Raw genomic sequence first — 25,386 nt, 5'->3', positions numbered from 1 at the left:
GAACTCATTTTAGTTCAGGTTCCACATACAGACCAATATGATCTACAGTCAAATAGTAACAGCAGAAGAACCGACAAAAAAGAACGACTCCATATTTTCTTCTGGGTTTGATGTGATTAAATATTACACTATGCCTATAAATAATAATAACTTCAAATTTTTGTTTTAGTGCAAAAAATAACATTAAATTATGAAAATATTTACATTTACACACTATCCTGAAACAATAAAATGTGAATAACCAGAACAAATATGAACAACCTGAAATGTCTACAGAAAATTAGAGGAAATACAGATGTAACGAAGACAGAGGACGGACAGAACGTTCCATCCATGTCCAACTGCGTCTTTAACGTAGACATTAACTGGACGTTCACTGTAAATCGAAGCTGAACTGTCAGAATAAGAAGTCGACACAGTTACTGGTACATTTAGTCATTTTTTTATTCCACTGATCATTCTGAAGTACATTTGACACTTTTTGTCCAAAGGGGAGGGGGTTAGGAACAAAACTTTAATAAGAAAAAAACTGAGTAAATCCTAATGAGGTTAAAATCAGAGCGGCATCCGGTTTCCTTCCACACTGATTTTAACGGCGTGACCCGTCTTCGTCAGGCGGCGGATATCTGCAAATCTACGCATCTGTTTGTCCACGCGGGACAAGCCCTTCTTCACCGGACCCTGCAGGGACAACAAAGAGCTCATGAGGCATCTGTCGTCATGGTAACCACCAGGCTGACATTTGGATTCATCACAGTCAGGTCTTTTTTTTTTTTTTTTTTTTTAAATTGTTGCCCACTTTCAGGAGGTCATTTTTTTTCAAGCCTCCGTTTGGACCCCACACCACAGGACCACAGGCTCTGGGACGTCCATGTCCGTGTGTGTCCTGTGTGTGTCCTGTGTGTGTCCTGTGTGCACTTCCGTCTGTGAATCGACTTCAAACCTTCCAAACATTTGATGGAAACGCCAAATGTTTGTGCTTTGGAACAGAACGATCCGTGTATCATTCATTCTTTTCATATTTAATTGAGAATCCACATCAGAAAACAAAAAAATGAGTCATTTCAATATTTATGTACAAATCAAAATTTAAAAAAAGTATTTTAATTCTTAACATTGTACAAACAAATTAAAGACCAGAAATAATCAAATGGACCAAATGTGGGGTTTCATATTGACATTTTTGATATCTTTCTGTCAGGTATTAACTTTTTGTTATTAGAAAGAGAAAACGAAAAAAAAAAAAAATCAGCTTTTTAAATTTGGTTCATCTGTTCAGACAGTGAAAAAGAAAAACACCTCAAAATTCGATTTTAATAAATTTAATGCAAAATTTTATGAAATCTGGACATCATAGACATGCTCCCACCACAAATGTCTATGAACTGGAAGATTCGTACAAACCCATCGTTTGTAAGAATCTTTGTGACCTCGATGGCATTAGCACTCTTTCCTTGAAAATGACAACATCCGGTCTCAGAAAATGAAAAAGAAAAAAAAAAACAAAACAGGCGCTTTGGTCAGTTTTTCCATTTCTGTCAGGTAGGATCTTTCTTTTTTGTTATTAGAAAGAGAAAACGAAAAAAAAAACAATCAGCTTTTAAAATTTGGTTCATCTGTTCTGACGCTGAAAAAGAAAAACGCCTCAAAATTTGATTTTAATTCTTGGATTTTAAAACAAAAATCAGTTAACCACTAGTTTTCCCTTTGTTTCTGAAAATAAAATCCAATGACCAACGGATCCACTGACCCAAATGGACCAAATGTGGGGTTTCATGTTGACATTTTTGACATCCGATTTGGTTTGACCCGGTAGTTCCTGACTTCTTGGTGTGTTAGTTGCAGTGTCTTCTTAGATTGTCTCCATGGACCCGCTGTATTAGACTAAACAACAACACCTGGAAGATCCTGTCCATTTTCTTCAGTTGTCGCGTCGTCCTCCTTCACAGTAACACGTTTGCTGTCTCTGAATAACACCAAATTCTCCATTATCGCAGAATGCATTAGACAGAATACTAGCAAACCCACCACTGTCCACAACAACACACCAACAAGTCAGCAACTTTGTATCAGACATGAAAAATATCAGCATGAAACCCCACATTTGGTCCATTTGATTATTTCCAATTTTTAATTTGTGCGTACAATCAAAAGAACGAAAAACAACTCATTTTTGATTTGGACATGAATAATGAAATAAGGAGTCATTTTTTTTTATTTTCCAGTTGTGGATTCTCAGGTGAATGTGAACAGAACTGACCCAGGGTTCAGAACACGTCCCAGCGGACTCACAGCGGCGGTGCCGTCACTCCATGCTGTCAGGCCTCACACCATGCAACAGGACTTACTGCCCCCCGAGGGCGCCGGGGGCTACTACAGGGGCATTCTGTTGCCCCTATGCTGATCTTGACTGCCCCTGTGGACGCCCCTGTTTCCTCTGCTCTGCAAAGCGCCGTTTGTGCTTCTCCAGGAGACTGATGCCTTTCTTATAGGCGCTCTACAGAGGACCAATCACAGCTCAGCGCTCAAATTCAACTATTTAGAAGGATTTATTTAAGTATTTTTGAATTCACCATCTCATTTATTCAAGCATCTGCTAACTTTGGAACTCATTTATTCATTCCTTTCTTTAAACGTACACTTAAAAATGTCATTATATTATGTACAAGTGTGTGTGTGTATATGAAAAGTTAATGCAGACCATTCTTTCTGTTCGACTACCTACTTCTAACTTCAGTGGAACAACATCTTAAAAATCACTCTACAGTGGTACCTTGACTTACAAGTTTTCTGAGTTACAAGTCGGCGCTTGGTCGATTTTTTGCTTTGAGTTGCGAGTCAAAATCCGAATTACGAGCGATCTCCAGATACGCCCGCAGCTCTTCGAACCAACATCCCAGCCAGCATCCCATGTCTGGTTCACACAGGTTCACTAATTGTTCTCATGGATACAGTCCTACGGCCCAGGTTGCCAACAGCTGGTGGATGGTGGGCGTGTCCCCAGGTCCACATCTGTTCTGGTGGATGTGGGCGTGTCCCCAGGTCCACATCTGTCTGGTGGATGTGGGCGTGTCCCCAGGTCCACATCTGTCTGGTTGTGTTGTTGATAGTTTGTTTATCTGTACTACGGCCCACCCCCATTTTTTTTAAGTCTTTTTTATTGAAATTAGTCATGACAACATAAAAAAGTCACATACAGCGTTCAATATTGTGATGTCAAAATAAGAACATTGACACCTGCACTCGTACAAGTACACGCACACCACCAAAAACAACAGGAAAAGAAAAAGGGGGAGGTCTGCCTCCTTATTTAATATTAAAGTATTTATAAAGGGCTGCCAAAGTGAGTAAAATTAACTTAACGTTATCTTTTAGTGAAAATTTGGATTTGCTCCAAAATGTAAGTGTTGCATAATCTCTTAACAAAGCCTGAGAGTCGGAGGATTTTTGTTCTTCAATTTAACAGAATAGACGTCTGGCCTATAATGTCCAACCACGCTCATTTTTAAAAAACCCAGCGCGGGGGTCGCACACGCAGTCCGTCATCAACACGTCCCACCTTGGTTGGAACCAAGGTTATAATAGTTTTGGATTTTTCATTCTAGTTTAGTTTCTGACTTTTTATCCTCTAATTGAGTTTTAATTTGTTTTTAGAGCAGGTTTGCTAGTTTTTATTAGTTTCTTTTTTTGGTAAATGTTTAGTTTTAATTTAGTGGTGTCTGTTTTCCTTCTTCTCCGTTCGTATTCAAATAAATCCCAGACGGACTCTGCTGCTTTCTCCCAACTTTAGTCTCCATGTTTCCAGGTAGAGTGGGGACCAGAAGACGACTGGAAACCACAAGTGAACACAAGTGACGGACCTTGAAGTACCGTACGGTGTCGCCAGCTAAAATTGCTAGAGTGAAATTAATGATTTCGTATCAATCCACATTGACAAAGACGAAAACGAAGGGAATTTTATATCCATAATTTTTATCTGTTTAGTTAGTTTTGTAAACACACATAACAGTTTCAGTTAGTTATCATCTTTCTTTTATTATAGTTTTTATTTATTTTAGTTAACGAAAATGTTTTTTCAGTTCTAGTTTCCTCAGTTCACTAGTTTTCGTTAACGATAATAACCTTGGTTGGAACCAGAGGTGTTCCTTTTCCATAGCGCTCCCGAATCCTGGTTCCACCTTTATCAGGGCTCTGTTCCTACCTCCAGAGGAGGAACCAAATGATCTATCATTTCATTTACGCAGACGACGGAACAGATGAAAGGGGAATATTCCAGAACACCCGTGGAAAAGGGGCTTTTGTGGACGTCATATGACACAGACAACACGCTGAGCTTTCGTTGTTATAAATTATCTATAAATTAGGTGTGAATCTGGGCTGGAACAGATTAAGGACAGTTCAGTTCAGTTCAATGGTGAAAACTGATTCCCCATATGAGCAAATTGAGTTACGAGCTCAGAACGAATGAACTCTTAGTCAATGTACCACTGGATGTGCTTATAAATGTGAACCTTTCATCCTCTACTTGGAACTGTTAAATAACTGTATTTTCCTGTAACTATTTCTATTGAATTCATGTCTAAAGCTTTGATTGGTTGAGACTGTCTGTCTTTCATACTCACCCTGTTGGACTCCATCTCCTACTTCCATTTGGGTCGAACCACAATCTTTATTGGAGGCATCGGTACCCGGGCCCGGGCACAGAACCCAGGGTCTCCAGGTCTCAAAGCTCTGCAGAGATGGAAAGACAAACCCCCTTAGAACTGACTGGTTCATGTTGAATAGAAACATAGTAGATATCGGACTGTTAACCCTTAGGGGTCTGAGCCTATTTTGGCTGTTTTTGAGTTCTTTTGATTTGGCCTTACATACTATGTAAATAAATATTTATTCTATCTTCATCCATCTCATCTGGCCTATTATTTTTTCACTTTAACCTACTGTATCAACACAAAAGGACAAAAAACACACAGAAAAGATAAAATCTGATTTGAAAAATTATATAATTAATGCATAAATAACACAAAGATGCTTAAGGAACCTTTTCAAAGCCTTTAAAAGGGAATATTGGTTCCAAATATTAGGTACATAAAATTAAAATTGTAATACATTAAAACTAAACTCAAATATTTGACATAAAAGCAGATCTTTACATAGGTGTCTTCTCACCCCCTGTTCAAACTGTCATACTCCTGTTGTATTCACTCTATCAACATCAAATAAAAAGTGGGAGTGTTTCAAGTCCACACTTTCGAATGCAGTTGTCCCCAGTGGTCTACATGACCGACTTCTGATGCTACGACGGGTTGAAAATGTCATGTGATTCAGTCACAGGACCGTGACCGTGAACTCCTAAGGGTTTAAAACCTGACAGGTCAGACAGATGGATGCAGTTATGGTCAAATGTCTTTTTGTTATGACGTTACCTTCTATAAACCTAAAGTCCAGTTGAACGTTTGTGGTTTTCATTTAGTGAACTTAGACACAGAAGTGGAAGAAGCCAATGAAAACATTTTCTATTGTCCCTGTACGTGAGGGTCCTGTTTCTATTACATATAACAATAGGTTGTTAAACATCCTGGATCTGATGGTATACAGGTTCCACTTCTAATTCCTTCATTTAGTTCTAATGAAGCTGCATTTGAGTGGTGACTAAACTCAGAATCCAAACCAACATACTTTTCTTCTCCGGTCAGCTGTTTCTCCAGGTCTCTCCGAGGCGTCTGTCCACCCGAACTAGAGCAGAAGGAACACAAATGTCCAGTTTATATCAGGATGTATTTACCGAGCAAACACAGAGACAAGCCCAGTCCATCAGATCCATAGGACAGAGTCTGAGGACGAACATCACAGAGGACAGCAGAACCACATGTCCATGCTGTTATGAACACTGTGCACTCAGAGCAGTTAGTCACGTAGCAGAGTTTACCCACAATGCCTCCAACATGCCAGTAAACCTACCTCTGCTTCAGCTAAAGTCAACACAATCTAACTGGTCGCTTCAATTAGTGCGTCTTCTGTCCAAGCAGCAGCGTTTCTACTGGTCCACACAGACCCAGGTAAGAAAAAGGGCTTATTGCATGAAATATTAGCGGTGAAAAACTGAATACAATGACGAACAAATCTGTGTATCATTGGTTCTTCTTCATACTCTGAGAATTCACGATCGAAAAAATGAAAAAATGACTCATTTCATTATTAATGTACAAATCAAAACAAAAAATGACTTGTTCATCATTCTTGTCAATTGTACGCACAAATTAAAAATTGGAAATAATCAATGGACCAAATGTGGGGGTTCATGTTGACATTTTGATATTCGATTTGGTTTGACTCGGTAGTTCCTGACTTCTTGGTGTGTTAGTTGCAGTGTCTTCTCCTTAGATTGTCTCCATGGACCCACTGTATTAGACAAAACAACAATACCTGGAAGATCCTGTCCATTTTTTTAGTTGTCATTGTCGTCCTCCTTCACAGTAACGCATTTGCTGCCTCTGAATAACACCAATTCTCCATTATCACAGAATGCATTAGACAGAATACTAGCAAACCCACGACTGTCCAGAACAACACACCAAGTCAGGAACTAATGGGTCAAACTAAATCAGATATCAAAAATGTCAACATGAAACCCCACATTTGGTCCATTTGATTATTTCCATTTTTTAATTTGCGCGTACAGTCAAAAGAATGAAAAACAACTGTTTTTTTGATTTTTGATTTGTACATGAATAATGAAATATTGAGTCATTTTTTCCATTTACCGTTTGTGGATTCTCAATTGAATATGAAAAGAACGAATGATACATGGATTCAAAACAACTAAAAAATAACGTATTAAAAATTACAGTGAACGATGCCACATGAACAGAAAAGAAACGAACAGCACATACATTCAACGTCAGTTTCTTTCCATGGTGATGGTTCACGTTTTAGAAACCACACCCATGTCATGCATTCTGTCATCGGACCATTTTCAGCTGCTGTAACCAAGACTTTACTCATTAAACTTGAAAAAACTCAGACTACATTTAAAATGACAGAAAAACAACCAAACCTAGTCAAGTCCAGAAACTAAACTAGTTAAGCATCGATGAAACTAATGAAAAATACAAAATGAGTCGTTCCAGAAACTCCACTGTGTTTTTGTTTCTCTGACGTCTTGTTCCAGTTCTAGTTGCTCATAGTATTTATTTATTTTAATCAGACCAGTTCAACCTGAACTCATACACTGGAGGTTATTCAGCCTGCAGACGCAGATGCAACCATGCAGTTCAATGACTGAACCTGATTGGTGGAGAGAAGACGTCGGGTTCCTCCGACCTCTCCACCTTCTGAGGCTGACTGGGGGGTGGGGGTGGGGGGTGGGGGATGAAATGAGGCAGATGAGGAAGGATGAACAGAACAGAAAACAGAAAAGGCTGGAAGGACAAATGTAGCAGGTGAGGATGAGGAGACGATGAAGACAACCAAACGGAGGACACGTCTGTTTTCCATCCTGAACTAAGAACTAAACGACCCCCGCTCTCAGTTGTTCCTTTGAAATGATGCTTCAGCTCCAACATTTGGAATCTGCACATTCAGCCAGAAACCTGTTCATTTTACACACGTTCAGACAGAGCGTCTAAACGCACCATTTGGATTGTATGGGTCAAATCTGAGGTTATGATAACCAGTCCAGTTTGATGGGTACTTTTTTTCTACTAGTGTTAAAGGTGGGATAGGGGATGTTTTCCTGGAACATTTTTACTATATTGCTTAAAAGTGCTGGAGACTTTTCGTGATCAATTTTTCATCAATCTGTAAAACCTCAGTCATGTCCTCAGTATCACAAATCTGTAAGTCTTTCTGTGATTACTCACCTGAATCTCTTGCATCACGGTGAACAATTTTGACGTGCCATCCACCATAAACTAACCATGTGTTAACATTCAGAGCCAGTAGAGTAGCCACTCGGGTATCTTCAGAATTTTGTCGCAACGTGCATTGTGGGAAACACCGGTTCGCACTGCTGTCTGGCAGCGGCAGCTGCTACAGACGATGTGGAAACAGCAGGAGCTCCCTTCCTTCTATGAATATTCCTCAGCCATTTCTTGTTTCAGCTGTTTCCGCGTTGTGTTTCATTCATATAATATCATATGCTTGCGCTGCTAGGCGGCGGCGCGAGCCATTCGCTTCCCACAATGCATGTCACAACAAATTCCGAAGATGCCCGAGTTACCTCCTGACTCTGTAAACACACGGGTTTGTTTATGGTGGATGGGACGTCAAAATTGTTCACTGTAAATGCAAGAGATTCAGGTGAGTAATCACAGAAAGACTTACGGATTTGTAATACTTAGACTATGACAGGTTTGACAGATTTGATGAAAAATTGGTCACGAAAGTCTCCCACACCTTTAAAATCCCCTTCACACCCCGATTTCAACTAATTAATTAAATGCTCTAACACAACAATAAAAAATTTTAGTCACCTGTAGAATGGACAGGACTGAAAAAAACACCATCCAATCATTTTAACCGGCCCATCGAAATGACTGAATGGTGATACGTCTATCAAACTCAACTGACATTTGTACTCTAGAGGTGTGGCTTGGGGTGGGGGGGTGTTTGAAGAAAGAGGTTTGGACTTTTGAGTTGTGTATTTTCAAAATGTAGCTTGCTCGAACTGTTTTTCCAGGATCCCCTACCCTACCTTTACAAACAAACATTCCTGCTGCTTTTCCAGACCACTGGACCGCTGACCTTTGACCCTTTGTATAAATACACTGGCCGGTGTTGATACCGGGTGGGTTCTGGTGTTTTGGGTTTATGCGGTACCTTAAACGTCGTCTCTGAGGCATCTGCTGGTCCAGATCCCTCTGCTGACGCTCCTCCCTTGTCATCCCTTTATAGTTGGACGTCAAGCCAAAGATGGGCCGCGACCACTCATCTAAACAACAAACAAACAACAACAAACGACACATCCATCAGCTGGGCTTAGACACAGACCACAGGTCAACAACACCTGACCTGGATTATTTCAGCCACAGAGCCAAACAGATTCCTGTTTAATCATCACAGCCCAGTGGTTTTCTTTTGGTCACATGATCGTATATTTGTATTTCCTCTGATACTCACTGATGAGTTTGAGCGCCAGGTCTTTGTTGGTTCGAGACTCTTTGGGATGTTTGTACAGAAACATGACGGCCCGTCCAATCCCACTGTGCTTCAGCGTCTCCTGACTCACACTGGGGAGCTGCACACACGGAATACAGGGCAACACTCAGAACCAGAACCTGATCCTGGACCACAACCCAGACCGGGCCCAGTGTGCACACATACCTCCTGCAGGATGCGGAGCAGCTCCTCCCTGATCCTGAGGGCCGGCAGGGACTTATCAGGGAGGGGGCTGATCCACTCTTAATGGCTGACATCACACCCGCTGTCGATGAATGTCTCCTTCAAGTCCTGCCTGAGGGAAAACCACAACAACGTCAATAACAACATAAACAACAACAACGTCTCCATCTGATGGATCAGCAGGGACCTGATCCAGGACCTGGACCTGAACCTGATCCTGGCCCTGCTGCTCTTGTGTTCTCCACCACCGTGTGCAGACCCTGACCTCAGCTCCCTCACTGTGCTCTTACTTCTTCAGATGCATAACGACCTGTGGCAGCAGTGTGAGCTTCTTCAGCGCTGGTTTCTTCTGACTGTTCAGGGTTCGGTCCTCCTGTGAAAACAGCGGTCAGTTAGGATCCAATACCAGAGCACGTGGACGTTCTGACTGGTTCTGTTGTGAGCGGCGAACCTCGGCGGCTTCGTTCATCTTGGTGATCATGGCGCTGACCACGTCGTCGGCGTCGCTGATGAACGTGCCTCCATCGCGGTGCCGCCTCTTCTTACTGTTCATGGCTTTTCTCCGGGCGAGCATGATGTCGAAGTCCGACATGAAACTCATACTGTAAACACACACACATAGCAGATGTAAACATACTCTTGTCACATATAAACCCACTCATGTCTCATGTAAACCCACTCATAAACCCACTCATGTCTCATGTAAACCCACTCATAAACCCACTCATGTTTCATGTAAACCCACTCATAAACCCACTCATGTTTCATGTAAACCCACTCATAAACCCACTCATGTTTCATGTAAACCCACTCATAAACCCACTCATGTTTCATGTAAACCCACTCATAAACCCACTCATGTTTCATGTAAACCCACTCATAAACCCACTCATGTTTCATGTAAACCCACTCATAAACCCACTCATGTCTCATGTAAACCCACTCATAAACCCACTCATGTCTCATGTAAACCCACTCATAAACCCACTCATGTTTCATGTAAACCCACTCATAAACCCACTCATGTCTCATGTAAACCCACTCATATGTGACATGTGAACCCACTCTTGTCCACTGCGGTCTACTCCTTCATCAGAGTCGGACTCCTCCTCCTGCTGGTGGAGCTGCTGCTTGGCCTCCTTCTTGTCGCTCTCCAGATCCTCCTGGTTGAAACCCTGATGAGGAGCACAGACACCATCAGCGTCTGAGTTTTTACCCACATGACGTCGACCTGTGAGGTCACACTCACCGTGAACTCCTCCTCCTCCTCGTCTCCAGACTCACCAAAGATGTCTGCAATCATCTTCCTGGAGGAAAAACAAAAGTCAAAGGTCACACCTGGATCTTCAAAGCCACTGTTCGTTTCCTCTTATTTGCATCTTCCACTGAGCCTTATTTCAGTATTTTCTAAACCAGTAAATATTAACTCCTAATACCTTTAGGAGCATGTTACAAATAAAAGGTTCCACTGAATTTGGCAACAGAATTCTTCCATTTTATAATTGTACATTTATTTAACAATTACAAACCAACCAAACCAAAGTGTCTGCTAATTTAGAAATGACCTCTGTGAAGGAGTGGGACAAAATATCCATATGGTGAACTACCGCGATATTTAGTCCTTACGGATGGATAATCAATGCGCTCTTGCCGTGTATTGCTTTTTATTATTATTATTATTCAAATCTAGCTGTTATAAAATTCTTTCATGGTTCCTCCTTAGTGAATGGAGTCATTTAAATCCAAAGTGTGGACTGACTTTGTATTTTCTAGTGTGGATGGGACAAAGATGGAGAAAGACTTTGCAGTATGTACGAACTGTCGCACAAAAATACGACACAGGGGTGACACCACCAACATGTACATGAGAGACATGAGATGGTGTTTTCTGAATGAGTTTAAAATGACAATGAGCTCATGAAACAGCGTTGTATGTCACACCAGTTCTAATGGCATTTGGTGTGTTATGCGTACACATTCTCCACCTTTCACGTGTTATTCAACGTCAGTTGACCACACGTCAATGTACACCAAGATCTGCGGTTCACATAACCATAACCCTCAGTGTGGTATTTGACGCATCGGTTCAGGTTGGACAGGGGGGTAATAACAGCATGAACATACATGTGGAAAGCTTATAATGCGTAAAGATAACAGGCTAATTAAAAGTGGTGTGTACATTCACACAAGTCATGATATCAGGTGGTTTAAATAGTGTCAGTGTTTGTCAGACACATACAAACATCCTGTTTCCACTTCAGTTCAACTAAAACACTGTCAGTGTTTTTAATCTATATTTTACAGCATAATTTACCCAGAGTACAAACAGTAGTAAACTATGACTTATTTTTTCGGCTGGTTTGTTTTTGTTTCACCCTTATAAACACACAGATATATCGTAGGTTATTAAGAGCAATATATCGATAATCGCAGTAACGCCATATCGACTTATTATCGTGAGCCATGTATAACAGAGTTGGGGAAGACTGCATTTCAATATGCTGCCCCCTCTGCATGGAATGTCCTGCAAAACAACCTAAATCCATCTGAACTTGTTACTATTGGTGAATTTAAAGCTATTTTAAAGAGCGTGAAATCAATGAACTTGGTCAATGTAACTGTTTTTAAACGACTAAGTTTTTGTAATATGTCTTGATTATGTCTTGTCATGTCAGAAACTGTGTTCTGCTGCTTTTCTTCGCCAGGTCACTCTTGAAAAAGAGATTTGCAATCTCAATGAGGCTTTTTTTTCCCAGGGTAAATAAAGAATATATACATTGCGTATCGTATCGTATGGTGAGGTATCCTGAGATTCACAGCCCAACCTCTGTGTGTTTTATGGTAAACTAAACTTCATCAAACTAAGTTGAAAACTCAGACCTTGAACATGTGTGGAAAAACACTTACTCCTCCTCATCATCCCCAGAGTCGCTGTCACTGCCGAACAGTGCCTTCTCATCCTTCTTCCCTGCCGTGACCTTTGACCTGTCGTCCTCCTCCTCATCCTCGCTGGCTGAGCCCAGTTCTCTCAGTTTGGCAGCGAGGCTCTTATCCGGACCCACGGAGGCGTCACTGTCCGAGTTCTCATCATCGTCCGACACGGCTCGACTCCTCTTCGCTGCTGGACCACCACAGAGTCATGTGACCTCCAACCCACATGCATTGCTCAGATGTTTTCCTAACATGTTTTGGTGTCTGATGCTGAACTCGTGGATGGGTCCATTTAAAGGATGACGCAGAACCACCTGAGGTCTTACCTGGTTTTTCTGTCTTCCTCCTCATCCTCGTCTTCACTGTCTGACAGGATGGCCTTCTTCCTCTTAACTGCACACAGAAACATACAGACATTCCAAATAATGGGTGAGGTTGAGTCTGATCCACATAAACAGTGGTATTCTGCTCAGTTGGATCTGGTACCGTCACAGCAGTCAGAAACATGCAGTGCAGTAAACAAACACAAAAACGGGACTTTTTTAGAGAAAAGAAAATAATAAGGTCAAAGTGTAAGTAAAGTGAACATCTGAGTGGAAAACAAAGTGTCCGAACAATTAAATTAAACTCAATTAACCATTTCAAGCTGATCTAATTCTCTATTATTTAACTTATTTTAGTTGTAAAAGCCTGTGGACTATATATGTTTTTATTTTCATTGTGTTCCTTTAGTAAATAATACTGAATGCTACAGTTTTTATTTCGAACCAAAACAACAAATCTGTAGCAACTGACCTGGAATGAGAATCAACAAAACTCAAGTTGGGATTTTTTCATCACGATGACAACCATTTGAATTAAATAAAGACGACATTTAATGAGACTTTATTTTACTTCTACAACTTCTATAGTAAGAAATGTTATTATATAGTACTGTATGTATTCATAAATGTTAATATACTTCTACATTAATATTTTAGTCCCCACTCTTCAGGGATCAAAGTTAACTCTTTAGGATCAAATGCAGGTAAACTGGAAAAAGAAAACTGTACCAGTAAAAACATGTTTACTAACCACACAGTTGAATGTTGGGTTGTGAAACTAAAAAAATTAACGTTGACCATATGCAAAATTATCTTTAGCATTGGTTTAAATAAAAAAATATGAATGAACTAGAAAAGCACTCGGAGAGCGCACACCTCTGCCAAGGCAGATCAGTGACGCCCCCCCATCACCACCAAAGTTTAATCATTTGTTCCTTGTGCCAGTATCAACATTTCCTGAAATTTTCATCCAAAACCGTCCATAACTTTTTGAGTTATATTGCACACGGACAGACAGACAAACCAGCACCGGCAAAACATAACCTCCTTCGCGGAGGTAAAAATAATATCAGATTTACAACTTTTAGTCTGTTTTTTTTTTTGTTTTTTTTTTAATAATCTCTGATGTTTTCAATGTCCTTAAAGCTGTGTATGACTTTTGTCACCAATTTTTTATCCAATGTGTCTAACCCCAGTCATATCCTCAGTATCACTAATCCGGTAGTCTTTCCGTGCTAACGCACCTGAATCACTTCCATCACGGTGAACAACCTCCAAGTGTACTCCATCACAAGCATCTGTTTGTTTACAAGCCAAACAGAACCAAACCGTCACTTGGGCTTTTTGGGAATTCCACTCAGTCACAGTATGGCCGCAGCAGCAACAAACATGGAAATGGCTTCATTGCTTCTTTCTGCTGCGTGAAATTCCGAACGTCATACGTGGCTTTAATGTGTAATGAGAGTCTTGAATAGAACTGATGTGTGTGTAATATTGAACTGATATGTGTGTAATACTGAACTGATGTGTGTGTAATATTGAACTGATATGTGTGTAATACTGAACTGATGTGTGTGTAATATTGAACTGATATGTGTGTAATACTGAACTGATGTGTGTGTAATATTGAACTGATATGTGTGTAATACTGAACTGATGCGTGTGTAATATTGTAAACGTTGTGTTGTTTTTTTGTGTGATTTCTTGTGTCTGTTTAAAGCTCATAAAGGTTTTATGTAAATAGACTTGGTTGATGACAGATGTTCTCACTAGAGTTGAGGTTACGGCGTTAGTGAACATGGATGGATGGTTTGTTTGTTTGTACATTTGTTTGTTTATTTTTGGGGTGGGGGGGTCTGCTGGTGTGGGTACCTGGTTTGTCGTCTTCCTCGTCGCTGTCCCTCTGCTGCGTCTCCTGCTCTCCATCACTTCCTGCTGCAGCTTTGGCTTTCCCGCCTTCGTCCTCATCGTCGCTGTCGGACTGCATCACAGCCTTCCACTTGCCCCCTCCTCCTCCTCCCCCTCCCCCATCCTCCTGTTTCCCAGCCTCCTCCTCTTCATCAGAGTCTATCTGTGCTGCCTTGCGTCTGCTCGGCATCGCCCTGTCAGAGTCACTGTCGGCGTTGGACTGCCGTTCTGGTGACGCTGCCGCTTTGGCGTCTTCGTTGTCAGAGTCGCTGTCTCCGCCCACTTTGGGCCTCTCCTCCCCTTCCTCCATGTCTGACGTACTTCCCCTGCGTTTGGCGGGAGACGACCCCTCCTCGTTATCGGAAGCGGCATGTTTGCTCGCTGACTCCTCGTTGTCCGATGTGCTCATCCTGCGTTTCGCCGGCGAATCTTCCTCATCCTCCGATGCACTCGTCCTGCGTTTGACCGGAGAGTCGTCGTCGCTGTCGACGGGCCGCGGTACATCCACGTCCGAGTCACTTTTGTCGTCAGGTTCTCGTGGCGCTTCGCCCTCTGAGTCGCTGTCGCCCCCCCGCCGGTCTTCATTGTCTGAGCCGCTGGCTCCATCCCCCCGCTGGTCTTCGTTGTCTGAGCCACTAGCTCCGCCCCCCCGCTGGTCTTTCGTTGTCTGAGCCACTGCTCCACCCCCCCGCTGGTCTTCGTTGTCTGAGCCGCTGATGGCCCCACTGGTCTCCATCGTGTGTGAAGCATCTTCATCATTACTGCCCTCGTCCTGTGAACACAAACACTTGTGTAAATCTGGGACTTATTAACGCAGGGGTGTCAAACATGGGGCCTGGGGGCCAAATGTGGACCACCAAAGGGTTTAATCTGACCCATGGGATGAATTTGTGAAATGCAAAAATTAAATTTAAGATATTCACAAGAATATTTGTTAAGGTTTCACATTCAGACCGGTAAAAATATTATCATAATATCCTATAAACACTCATAACTCCACGTTTCAGTTTTGGTAAATGTAAATATTTTCATGTAATTTTTCTGAATTTACACTAAAACAAACATCATTTCACAAAAACGTAAATATCCTGAACAAATATTAAAAACCTGAAATGTCTTAAGAGAAGTCAGTGTAATTGGACCGCTATTCTGTCTGTTATTAAATATTTGTGTCTTTGTAGGTCCACTGTGATCTGTACAGTAGAATGAGCATGTGTAATTGATAAACTGAGGCTGAATATTGGTAAAAGTGCACTTATTGTTTCTTAAGAAATGTTAGGTTGTTCGTGTTATTCACATTGTTTTATCCTCCTCAGACCCAGCTAAAAAAATAAATAAATAAAAACACCTTTCCACTGCAAAGGAAATTCCATAAAAAAATTTTAAAAATTCATTTGAAAAAAGTGTTGCATCACGGTGTTTCCAATATCTGCAATTATTTAATTAAAAAAAGCTCAAACTTGTCCTTTCCTGGGTCTGAGGAGGTTAAAGGACAGTTTGTAGATGTAAACATGTTCATCATGTAAGCACAGTTTGGAGTTGGCATTATTTATACATAATTATGTTATTATTTCACTGGCCCTGCCCACTTCAGACTAAATTCGGCTGAATATGGCTCCTGAACTAAAATGAGTTTGACACTCTGTAATAATGTCTGATTCTGCTGCTTTGGTTCTGATGTATCTGTGACACTGAGGGGCTTCACTTCCTCCTCCTAAATGTGGAGCTGCTGAAGTGTACACATGTGACAAAATAATGTTCTGTGACACTACAACAATTCTCCAAGACACTGTTTAGATTTAATTTAAAAAAAAAAACATACTATATGGAAATATTAGTGGCAGACAGATCACTTAAAATGCAGATCCAACTGTTAAATTACATTTAAAATAATAAATCTGAATATTGCCTTGTTTCCAGTATTGTACCAATAATAATAACTCTGGTATCACATCCCCCCCCAGTAAATAAGTATAAAATGAATATATAGACCCAAAAATTAAGAATAATCTTTTCATGGAAATCTTGGGTTTACTTCTTTTATACATATTTTTACTTAATGAAACACTTGAATTATTACAAACATGCTTCAAAGGTCTTTCATGTCTCTACTCCAAATGTGTATCAGTTCTATTTGTCAGAACCTGAACCTCCACTGGGCTGAAACCAGTTCCTTCCAGTTCACACTGACCTCCGACTGGTGCCGGTCACTCCTCATCTCCTCGCCATCTGATGCCGCATGCTCATCCTGAACTGGAGTGCCCCCCCCATCATCTGCAGAATTATTATCAGTATGTTATTACACTGAATGTAACACCGTCACGAATAGGCAAGTTAGTGACTTTAGCAGATCTTTGACAAACTAAACTTGATTAAATCTAAAGTGAAAGTAAAATCCAAAGAGTTCCACAAGTCAGAACAGAACTGGGAAAGAAAGCTTTTCAATGTTCTGGTTCCACTGAATAGAACAGAACCGACAGAAGGAGATCAAACTGAAGAATCTGGTGTGATTTAATCCATTCAAAGTCATTTTAAATCAAAGAGAAAAAAATCAACATGGATGTAGATATTTTTATAACTGAATCAGGTTCTGCTTTGAGATGCTTTTAAGGAACATTGTTCTAGTTTTTGTACCTTTTAAATTGTTAATGGTGTTTTATATGCATGTTCTTAGTTTAGTGTTTTATCTCTGGTTCTAGAACAAACTTTTATTGTGTTTTATGTATATTTTTAGTGTGGATGCAAGTTCCATTTTGTGTAACTTCTGCTCCTGCTGTCTGGGCCACGACACTCTGAAAAAGACATTTTTAATATCTCAATGAGCATTTTTCCTGGTTACATTTATGTAGATTATTATATATACGCACTATATACATATATATATATATATATATATATATATATATATATATATATATGTGTGTGTGTGTGTGTATATACGCACTATATATATATATACATATATATACACACATATATATATATACACACACACACATATATATATATATATATATATATATATATATATATATATATATATATATATATATATATATATATATATATATATATACAGAGAATTCAAAGTATTTTTGAAGCTTCATTAGTAAAATTAACATTGTTTCTATTAAATTTATGTGTAAGAGCCAAACCCTGTGTCTTCATTCATGTTGTGTTTGATAAACTGAAGACTAAAGTGCCTATTAATGGGTTGAGTTTGACTTTCCCCTTCGTCTAAATAAACCCTTTAAAAAGTTCTCTCAGACTTGGAGACAAGCCTGACTGTCTAAGCTCAAAGAGTTTGAAAGTATCATGGAGAATGCAGTAAAGGAGGAATGTCACTGTTTTTCTTAAGAGTTCATTATGGTTGAACACTTGTTACTCTGTTTTATTGTTCGCCGTGTTTGATGGATGTGTTTTATGTAGTTTTTACTTTGTATGGCTGCTACCTTGGCCACGTTTCCCTTGGCAAAGGAAAAGAAAGGACTTCCTGGTAAGGAAGGTAAGGTAAAACAATAAAGAATGAAAGATGACTTTTTAAAGATACATGGATCTCAGATGACAGCAATAACACAAACATATGATCCAACAATATGTACAGGTTTAAGTCCAACCTTAAACATCCAAAGTATAACACACAGGTAAATGCAGCACTACAATGAATTTAATCATCAATGTCTGGTATTAAAACACTACACAATGAGCACTGTGACTTTACGAAAATACTTCACTACATTTACTCAAGTTGAAATTTGGATGTATAATGTTTTGTTGAGTTCAGAGTACTTTTACTAAAATAAACTATTTCAATATATCTTTCACAACTCAAGAGGAAACAACACAGATCCTAAGTAAAGGTTTAAATAGGAAACACACACCAACATGAGCCAAATCCCACTAAGAAACCTGGATTCCATAACCACAAAACTGTCCGTATGAAACATTTTACAAATTAAACACAAACTAAGCTATACATGTCTAAATTAAACAAAGTTATTAACTAAATGATCATTTAAAGCTACAACAAACAGGCTCAGTTAGCATCGCTCATTAGCATGTTATATCGGACACAAAGCACTTTTACCGGAGTGGCTGCCAGACATAAAGTCGTCGTCTTCTCCGTCCATTTAAGGTTGAGATTCAACCCCGTACTACGAAACACCTCTGTGCTTGCTGAAAGTAAAAAGGAAAGCCGTAAAAATAAACGTAGACAAGCTGAAGCCTCGCTGTTACAGCTAACAGCTAAACATAGCAGCCGGAGGTGTTGAGCCAAAATGGGGAAGTCCTCGTCAAATACGCATGCGTGGAGAGTTCGGGCGCTTAATATTTGCGTTTTAAATTTGTTGTTATTTTGTTTTTATTTTTTGTTTTTTTAAATTATTATCATCATTATTATTATTATTATTATTATTATTATTATTATTATTATTAATAATAATAATATTAATATTTACAGATTACATGTTAGAATCTGTTTGATCATGTGCGTATGCCTTTTCACTGACAACATTATCAAATATATAATAAGTAATATTTGAGGTATTATTGAATACTTCCGTTTTGTGCTGCGTAATATTCGTTTGACACCTTTAGTTCCCATTAAACAGTTCTTGGTTTGGATAGTGACAAAGAGCAACAAATACTGCAGTACAATTCAAATTAATGGATATAAAATAAAAGTAACCAAGTGAATAACGTGATTTTTTACGCCTGCAATTTTGTGTTCTTTCCAATAAAGTTAAAAAAAAAAAAAACTGTGTGACGTCACTAATGTGCGACGCAGTTTACTCAGATCCCCACGCGTGTTTGGATCGGCCTCAGAAAGTTTGACACTAGGCGGTTTTCTTAGTGTTCGGTTGATTTGAGCCCGGGGTGATGGGGGACCGGAGCCGGCTGTGCTCCGTGTGGCTGGGCTCGGAGACCGGCATCCTAAAGGGGGTCAGTCTGTCCCGGAAACAGGCCTTCAACTTCTGCAACATGAGCCACCTGAGCCGCGAGCAGGAGGTCCGCGCGCTGTGCTGGGGGGACCCGGCGGAGAGCGAGCTGCTGGTGGGCTCCGTGGACGGAAGCGTCAAGACCTTCAGCGTCGAGAAGGGCTCTTTCACGGAGACCCGGCGCTGCGGAGACCCGGCCGACGGCTGCTTCAGCGGCCTGGCCGTCCTCAGCGGCTCCGCGCTGGTCACCTGCGTGGAGTCCGGGACGGTGCGGGTGTGGAGGGAGGACAGCGGAGAGCCGGTGACCGAGCTGCACGCGGGGAAGAACGTCAGCAGGATGCGGCAGAGTCCGGTACACCGGCACAAAGTCGGGACCGGCGGGAAGGAGAACGGGCTGAAGATCTGGGACCTGGAGAAGCCCGAGCAGCCCGTGTTCACCGCCAAAAACCTCCGGGACGACTGGCTGGACCTGCGCCAGCCCTACTGGGTCCGGGACCTGGCCTTCATCCCGGACTCCGACCGAGTGGTCACCTGTTCGGGATACCACCAGGTGGAGGCTCCGCTCACGTGTTCGGCTCAGATGGTGTTAGAGCTGCAACCGATTAATCGACTCAAAGTGATCCAAAAAAATCATTCAACCACAATTCTCCTGAATCAACCCAGATAGCAAATATTTTGGCAGTATTATGGCATACATTTGGAATTTTTGGCTTTTATGAAAACCTTTAGGCTTAACTGTGGTATGACTAAGGTTCTCCATAATAGATGTGGAGGCACCAGCAGCATATGTCTGAGTTCTGGCATATGTCTGCTGAACCAAAAGACTGGGCGAAGAGCAGGATCAGGTATAGGGGTGGTATGACATGTTTATGGCAAACCAGAGGACTGACTAAAGAGCGGCAGCATCTTATTCCATATATGGATGTGTTTTGGTTGTGTTTTGGCAGATTTCTGTAAAGCCAAAACACTGCGCAAAGAGCAGGAATTTCTACCCAGAAGAAAACCCACTTCATTTTAAAAGCATGATCAACACAAATTTGGGGTGAATTCTGGCCTCCTTTTGACCTCTCTTTGGGTCAGTTTTGGCTACCTTTTGGCTGGATTATGGGGATTTGAGGCTTTTCTGGGACAATTATGGCTATATTTTGGAAGTCTGCAATTAGTTTTGGGTGAATTTTGGCTTCCTTTTGGTTTGATTTTGGCTTGCCTGTTTTGGGCCATTTAGGGCCCATACATCCACCCAGAACTTTGCCAAAATGGCATGCCAGTTTTGGGCCAGATTTAAGCCATAATGATTTTGCTATTGTTTCCTTCATTTCTCTGCTGTTCAACATTGGTTCCACTGTTGTGTTTCACACGGACGCTTATTGTGACGCACAAAGAAGCTTCAATTCAGGAAAACTGCGATAGAATATCTCCCTTCAATCAATTCGAGTCAGTTAATCGAATCAGGACTTTTTGCATTGACTTCAAGCACCTAGTCGATTGATCGGTGGCAGCTCTAGATTGTGTTCTTCAGCTCTTCCATCAGGACTGTCAGACTTTATATATATATATATATATATATATATATATATATATATATATATATATATATATATATATATATATATATATATATATAGTGTTATACATATATATATATATATAGTGTTATACATAGTACAATGGAAACATAAAAGGTACAATACCATAATAATATAACAACATGAACAGAACATATCCACGGGACAAAAATAAGCAAGCAGAAATAATATATCAGTTCAGGCAAAGATTATAAGTGTTACATAGATCAGTGATTTTGATAGCTTTTTTATTATCAGAATACTTGAAATATATTGAGTAAACTCAGTTTTAAAGATTAAAAAGGAAGGTTTGTGATTGGAGAATTTGGATTTATGAATGTGGTATTTTACTAAAAAAAATAGAATTAGATTGATGATGTAATATTGATCTGATTTGTTAGCAGGATATGAGAAAATACCAAACAATGTTCTTGAATAAGTAAGAGAAAAATCAGAATCAATGTTTTGACAAATTAAAAAACAGACATCTTGCCAGAAAACACTTGAGAAGGGACAGGAACCAAAACAGATGATATACATTTTCTTCTGATTGATTACAAAAGGAGCAATCCACACTGATGTCCTTTTTATATCTTTGTAGGAACAGTTTGCAAGGATAGAAACAATGAATTCATTTGAGAGAAACTTCTTTTAGGACTGTCAGACTCATGTTAGTTCAGGGGACACACATGACCTGCACTGGGCTGGACCAGTTCTATTATAACACAAATATAATGTCAGATCTGGACTTTTTATATATAACTTCTATGTTTTAGAGTGAAAAAAGTAAAATTGCATAATGAAAATGTTTTGCATCTACAAACAGTCTTTAAAAATGTAAATAACATGAACCTGGAATTTCTACTAAAGAAACACAAGTGCAATTTAAACTTTATTCAGTCTCAGTTTATTATTTAAACACGTACAACTGACAGATCAGTAGGTAACAGCAGAATATGGCTCACGTTGCACTCTTAAGACACTTCAGGTTCATATTTGTTCAGATTACTCATTTTTTTGTGAAATGATAGTTAATGTCAACATTTTCATGTAATTATTGTTTTTTTTACACTAAAACAAAGAGAAAAAAATGGAGTTGTCCCTTTTTCTGCGTCATTATGGTAGTATTTAACTGATCTGAGCCACTTCAGATTGAATTGGGCTGAATTTGGCTCCTGAACTAAAATGATTTTCAATATCTTGAATGTATTTTTTACATTTCCAAATCCATCCCATGGACCGGAGCGGACCCTTTGGTGGGCCGGTTTTGGCCCGTGGGCCGTATGTTTGACCCCTGTGGCTTAAATGTTTTTAAAGGATCCTGAACTTTAAGGGGACAGTCCTGGAGAACACAAACGCACCTTTGAAATTATGTCCCTGTTTTATATTTTACATGTTGTTTTACTGTCTTTTCGTCTTTTATCATGTTGTGTTTCCTTCCTTCTTATCTTTTCTCTAGTTACAGTTTGAAGTGGTTTTCGTCTTCTGCCCCCTAGTGGCTGTGAAGGCTCCCTGTGCAGCTTTAACCCTGTTCTGTGTGTCCTCCATCAGGTCCACGTGTTTGACCCGTCCACCCCTCAGCGGCGCCCCGTCCTCCAGCTCAGCTTCGGCGAGTACCCCCTCACAGCTCTGTCCCTGGCCCCCGGTGGGAACACGGTGGTGGTGGGGAACACCCACGGTCAGGTGGCCATGCTGGACCTGAGGACGGGCCTGGTGTGTGGGGCTCTGAAGGGGCTGTCGGGCGGCGTGCGAGGCCTTCAGTGCCACCCCTCTCAGCCCGTGGTGGCGTCCTGTGGCCTCGACCGCTTCCTGCGCATCCACAGCCTGGACGACCGCCGCCTGCAGCACAAGGTCTATCTGAAGTCTCGGCTCAACTGCCTCCTGCTCGCCAGCCGAGACCCGGAGGACAAAGGCACCGTGGACGGCATCTGCCAGGAGGTGAAGGAGGAGGACGAGGAGGAGGACGAAGTGTGGGACACCATGGAGCGAGTCGGGGACACGGGGGAGCAGATGAAGAGGAAAAGCACCGAGGAGGAGGAGGGTGAACAACAGCAGAAGAAGAAGAGCAAAATGAAAAGAAAGAAGGGACAGGACTGAGCGGGGGGTTTGGGGTGTGATCAGAATGTAGGACATTTGAGCGCTGATGGTCTCAAACACATGAACAGTGAAAGCGTGTGAGGCTCTGATGGACAGCAGCCGGTGGTCCCATCAGTCCAACTGTATTCACAACACACGTTATTCAAACAAACTGTAACCGAATATTAATGAAGTGACGACACATGAGGACAGATTCTAACTGGTACTCATCACAGATAAGGGTTTGATGTTTTTCACATTGAAATCTCACTTTTATATTCTGTCAAACTTTCCATATGATGTAAATATTAAAGGCTGCCTGTCGTCACTGGATCAGATTCATTCGTTTACTCCAAGTACAAACGTCACTGTGTTCATAAACCTCACAGACAGATACGAACGCCACTTAAATGCATTTAATATGATTCAGTTACTGCTGTCAAATGATTACAATTTATAATCATTTATACACAAATTAATTTCAGTTCATCACAATGAAATATTCATTTTTAATCTATATTAATGGCGTTTCATTTTGCATGTGCAAACAGACTCAAGAAAGAACAGAATAAATCTGCACTGAACAGGTTTATTAAACACCTTCAGCAGCTTCAACAAAACAGCTGTCCACAACTGTTCTGTCTTTGGATGGAAATATGAGGACAAAAAACCCGAGGGCCAACGTGCTGTTTGCGCTCTTCTATCTTTATGGGTTGGTTCTGCTGCCTGTCACTATCGGATCAACTGACCATGTGTTCACGTGCATTAACACTAACTCTACTGGGACAAACTGACCCAAATGTGTTGGAGGACATGTTCACAGTCATTCTGCTGCAGATGGTTCATGCAGTTAACATTTACAATCACATTCATCAGGAGAATGGATTCATCTGAGTTAACTTTGACAGCTTTAGTTTCAATCAGTAACCCAGTGTCAGCTCATATATTCGGTAGATCTACACACGGTGAAGTCTGAGGACATACTCTAAACTTTTTACGTCTGAGGGACAGTGCTTAGAATGGCTCTAGTCTCCCGTCAGCAGATGGTGTTGTTTGATTAAATATCTGTTCAATGACGTCATCAATAATCTATGACCATCATATGACGTTCAACAGGTCAAAGGGTTTTAAAATATCCATGTGAGGAGACACAGGCTGCAAAAAAATACAACAGAAAAATCCAGTGGAGCAGGTTGTGTTTGAATGCAGGTCCTCAGCTGGTCAATATTTAATACTATATTTGAATCAAAGAGTGGAGCGTTCACTGGCAACCCAGTCTCATATCAAAATGTGAAATAGCTGCGTTTGTTCACAGTGCAAAACATCAGTTTCACAATTAGGGCCTGAAAATTGTAAACTTCACATTTTTTTTATCCCATTCTTTTCCATTGGCCTGCAGATGGGTCATGTGACTGCTTGCAGCTAGGCTTCTCAAAACACAAACATGGCAGTCCCTCCTTTTATTAACGTAGTGATTTCACATTTTGATATGAGACTGGGTTGTCACAGGTCTATAAGTGTGTGTGGATTCACAGCTGTTGGCATCAGGGAGGACTGAGAAGGACACAGTCAAATTCCCATCAGAATGATAAATAATCAAACTAACAGAAGTGTCCACCAGGAGAGGACGTGGACCCAGAGGACAGGGATGAACTGGACAAAGGTCCAAACTGCACCTGATGGTGGACTTAGACTGAGTAAAGACACTGTTCTGCTCAGAGAACCTGCACTTCTACATGGATGTGGAGGAGCTCAGATCTGCTGAAACTACCATGAGCTGAACATGGACTCCATGCTTTGGACACGTCCCCTGGGGTCCGAACCCACTCCATCGGTCACAGAGATCGGTTCTTATCAACTGATGTCGTCACCACAGCGACTTGAGAGACCGTGTTCTGTCTAAACACCATCAAACCAATTCAGCTCACACACATATATAAATATATATTAAAAAATATATAAAAGAGAGAGAGTCAGACAGAGAGAGAGATCATAGAGATAGAGAGAGCAAGAGAGAGAGATAGACTGATAGACTGATAGACAGACAGATAGATAGATAGATAGATAGATAGATAGATAGATAGATAGATAGATAGATAGATAGATAGATAGATAGATAGATAGATAGATAGATAGATAGATAGATAGATAGATAGATAGTAAAGGTCAGTAGTATCAGTAATAGTGGTCATAATGCTCCTTGTTGTATTAGACCATAAACGTTAGCGTCACTACTGTGACTGTTTGACTCTTTTAATTCTTTGTCTCTGTTGCTTTATGTGGGAAGTGGAAATGTTGCATCCA

At 40.7% G+C, this 25,386-nt stretch overlaps 2 protein-coding genes across 2 annotated transcripts; one reads left to right on the top strand and one right to left on the bottom strand.

Annotated features, from left to right (window-relative positions):
• Positions 1-426: 426 nt before the first annotated feature.
• LOC115431661 (protein IWS1 homolog) lies at positions 427-18,797 on the bottom strand. Its single transcript, XM_030152225.1, is given in 16 exon segments — positions 427-681; positions 4,623-4,731; positions 5,680-5,736; positions 8,821-8,932; positions 9,121-9,238; positions 9,325-9,454; positions 9,633-9,715; positions 9,794-9,944; positions 10,408-10,517; positions 10,592-10,649; positions 12,250-12,467; positions 12,605-12,666; positions 14,469-15,070; positions 15,182-15,276; positions 16,696-16,778; positions 18,592-18,797. Coding segments are annotated over 16 exon segments (2,157 nt in total). The 5' UTR covers positions 18,635-18,797; the 3' UTR covers positions 427-555.
• Positions 18,798-19,276: 479 nt separating this feature from the next.
• Positions 19,277-23,415, top strand: LOC115431659 (WD repeat-containing protein 74). The gene is made up of 2 exons (XM_030152221.1): positions 19,277-19,991; positions 22,558-23,415. Exons 1-2 carry the CDS (start codon positions 19,383-19,385, stop codon positions 23,101-23,103), a joined length of 1,155 nt encoding a protein of 384 aa, XP_030008081.1. The 5' UTR covers positions 19,277-19,382; the 3' UTR covers positions 23,104-23,415.
• Positions 23,416-25,386: the final 1,971 nt, after the last annotated feature.

The sequence above is a fragment of the Sphaeramia orbicularis genome, chromosome 13 (assembly GCF_902148855.1).
Source record: "Sphaeramia orbicularis chromosome 13, fSphaOr1.1, whole genome shotgun sequence".
Classification (NCBI taxonomy): Eukaryota; Metazoa; Chordata; class Actinopteri; order Kurtiformes; family Apogonidae; genus Sphaeramia; species Sphaeramia orbicularis.
This window is presented reverse-complemented; position numbering and strand designations above follow the sequence as displayed.

What these genes read in the sequence shown, in the direction of transcription:
- LOC115431659 (XM_030152221.1), top strand. Translation starts at nt 19,383, where the DNA reads ATGGGGGACCGGAGCCGGCTGTGCTCCGTGTGGCTGGGCTCGGAGACC. An exon ending in CCTGTTCGGGATACCACCAG is followed by an intron (nt 19,992 to 22,557) that starts GTGGAGGCTCCG and finishes GTCCTCCATCAG; the next exon opens with GTCCACGTGTTTGACCCGTC.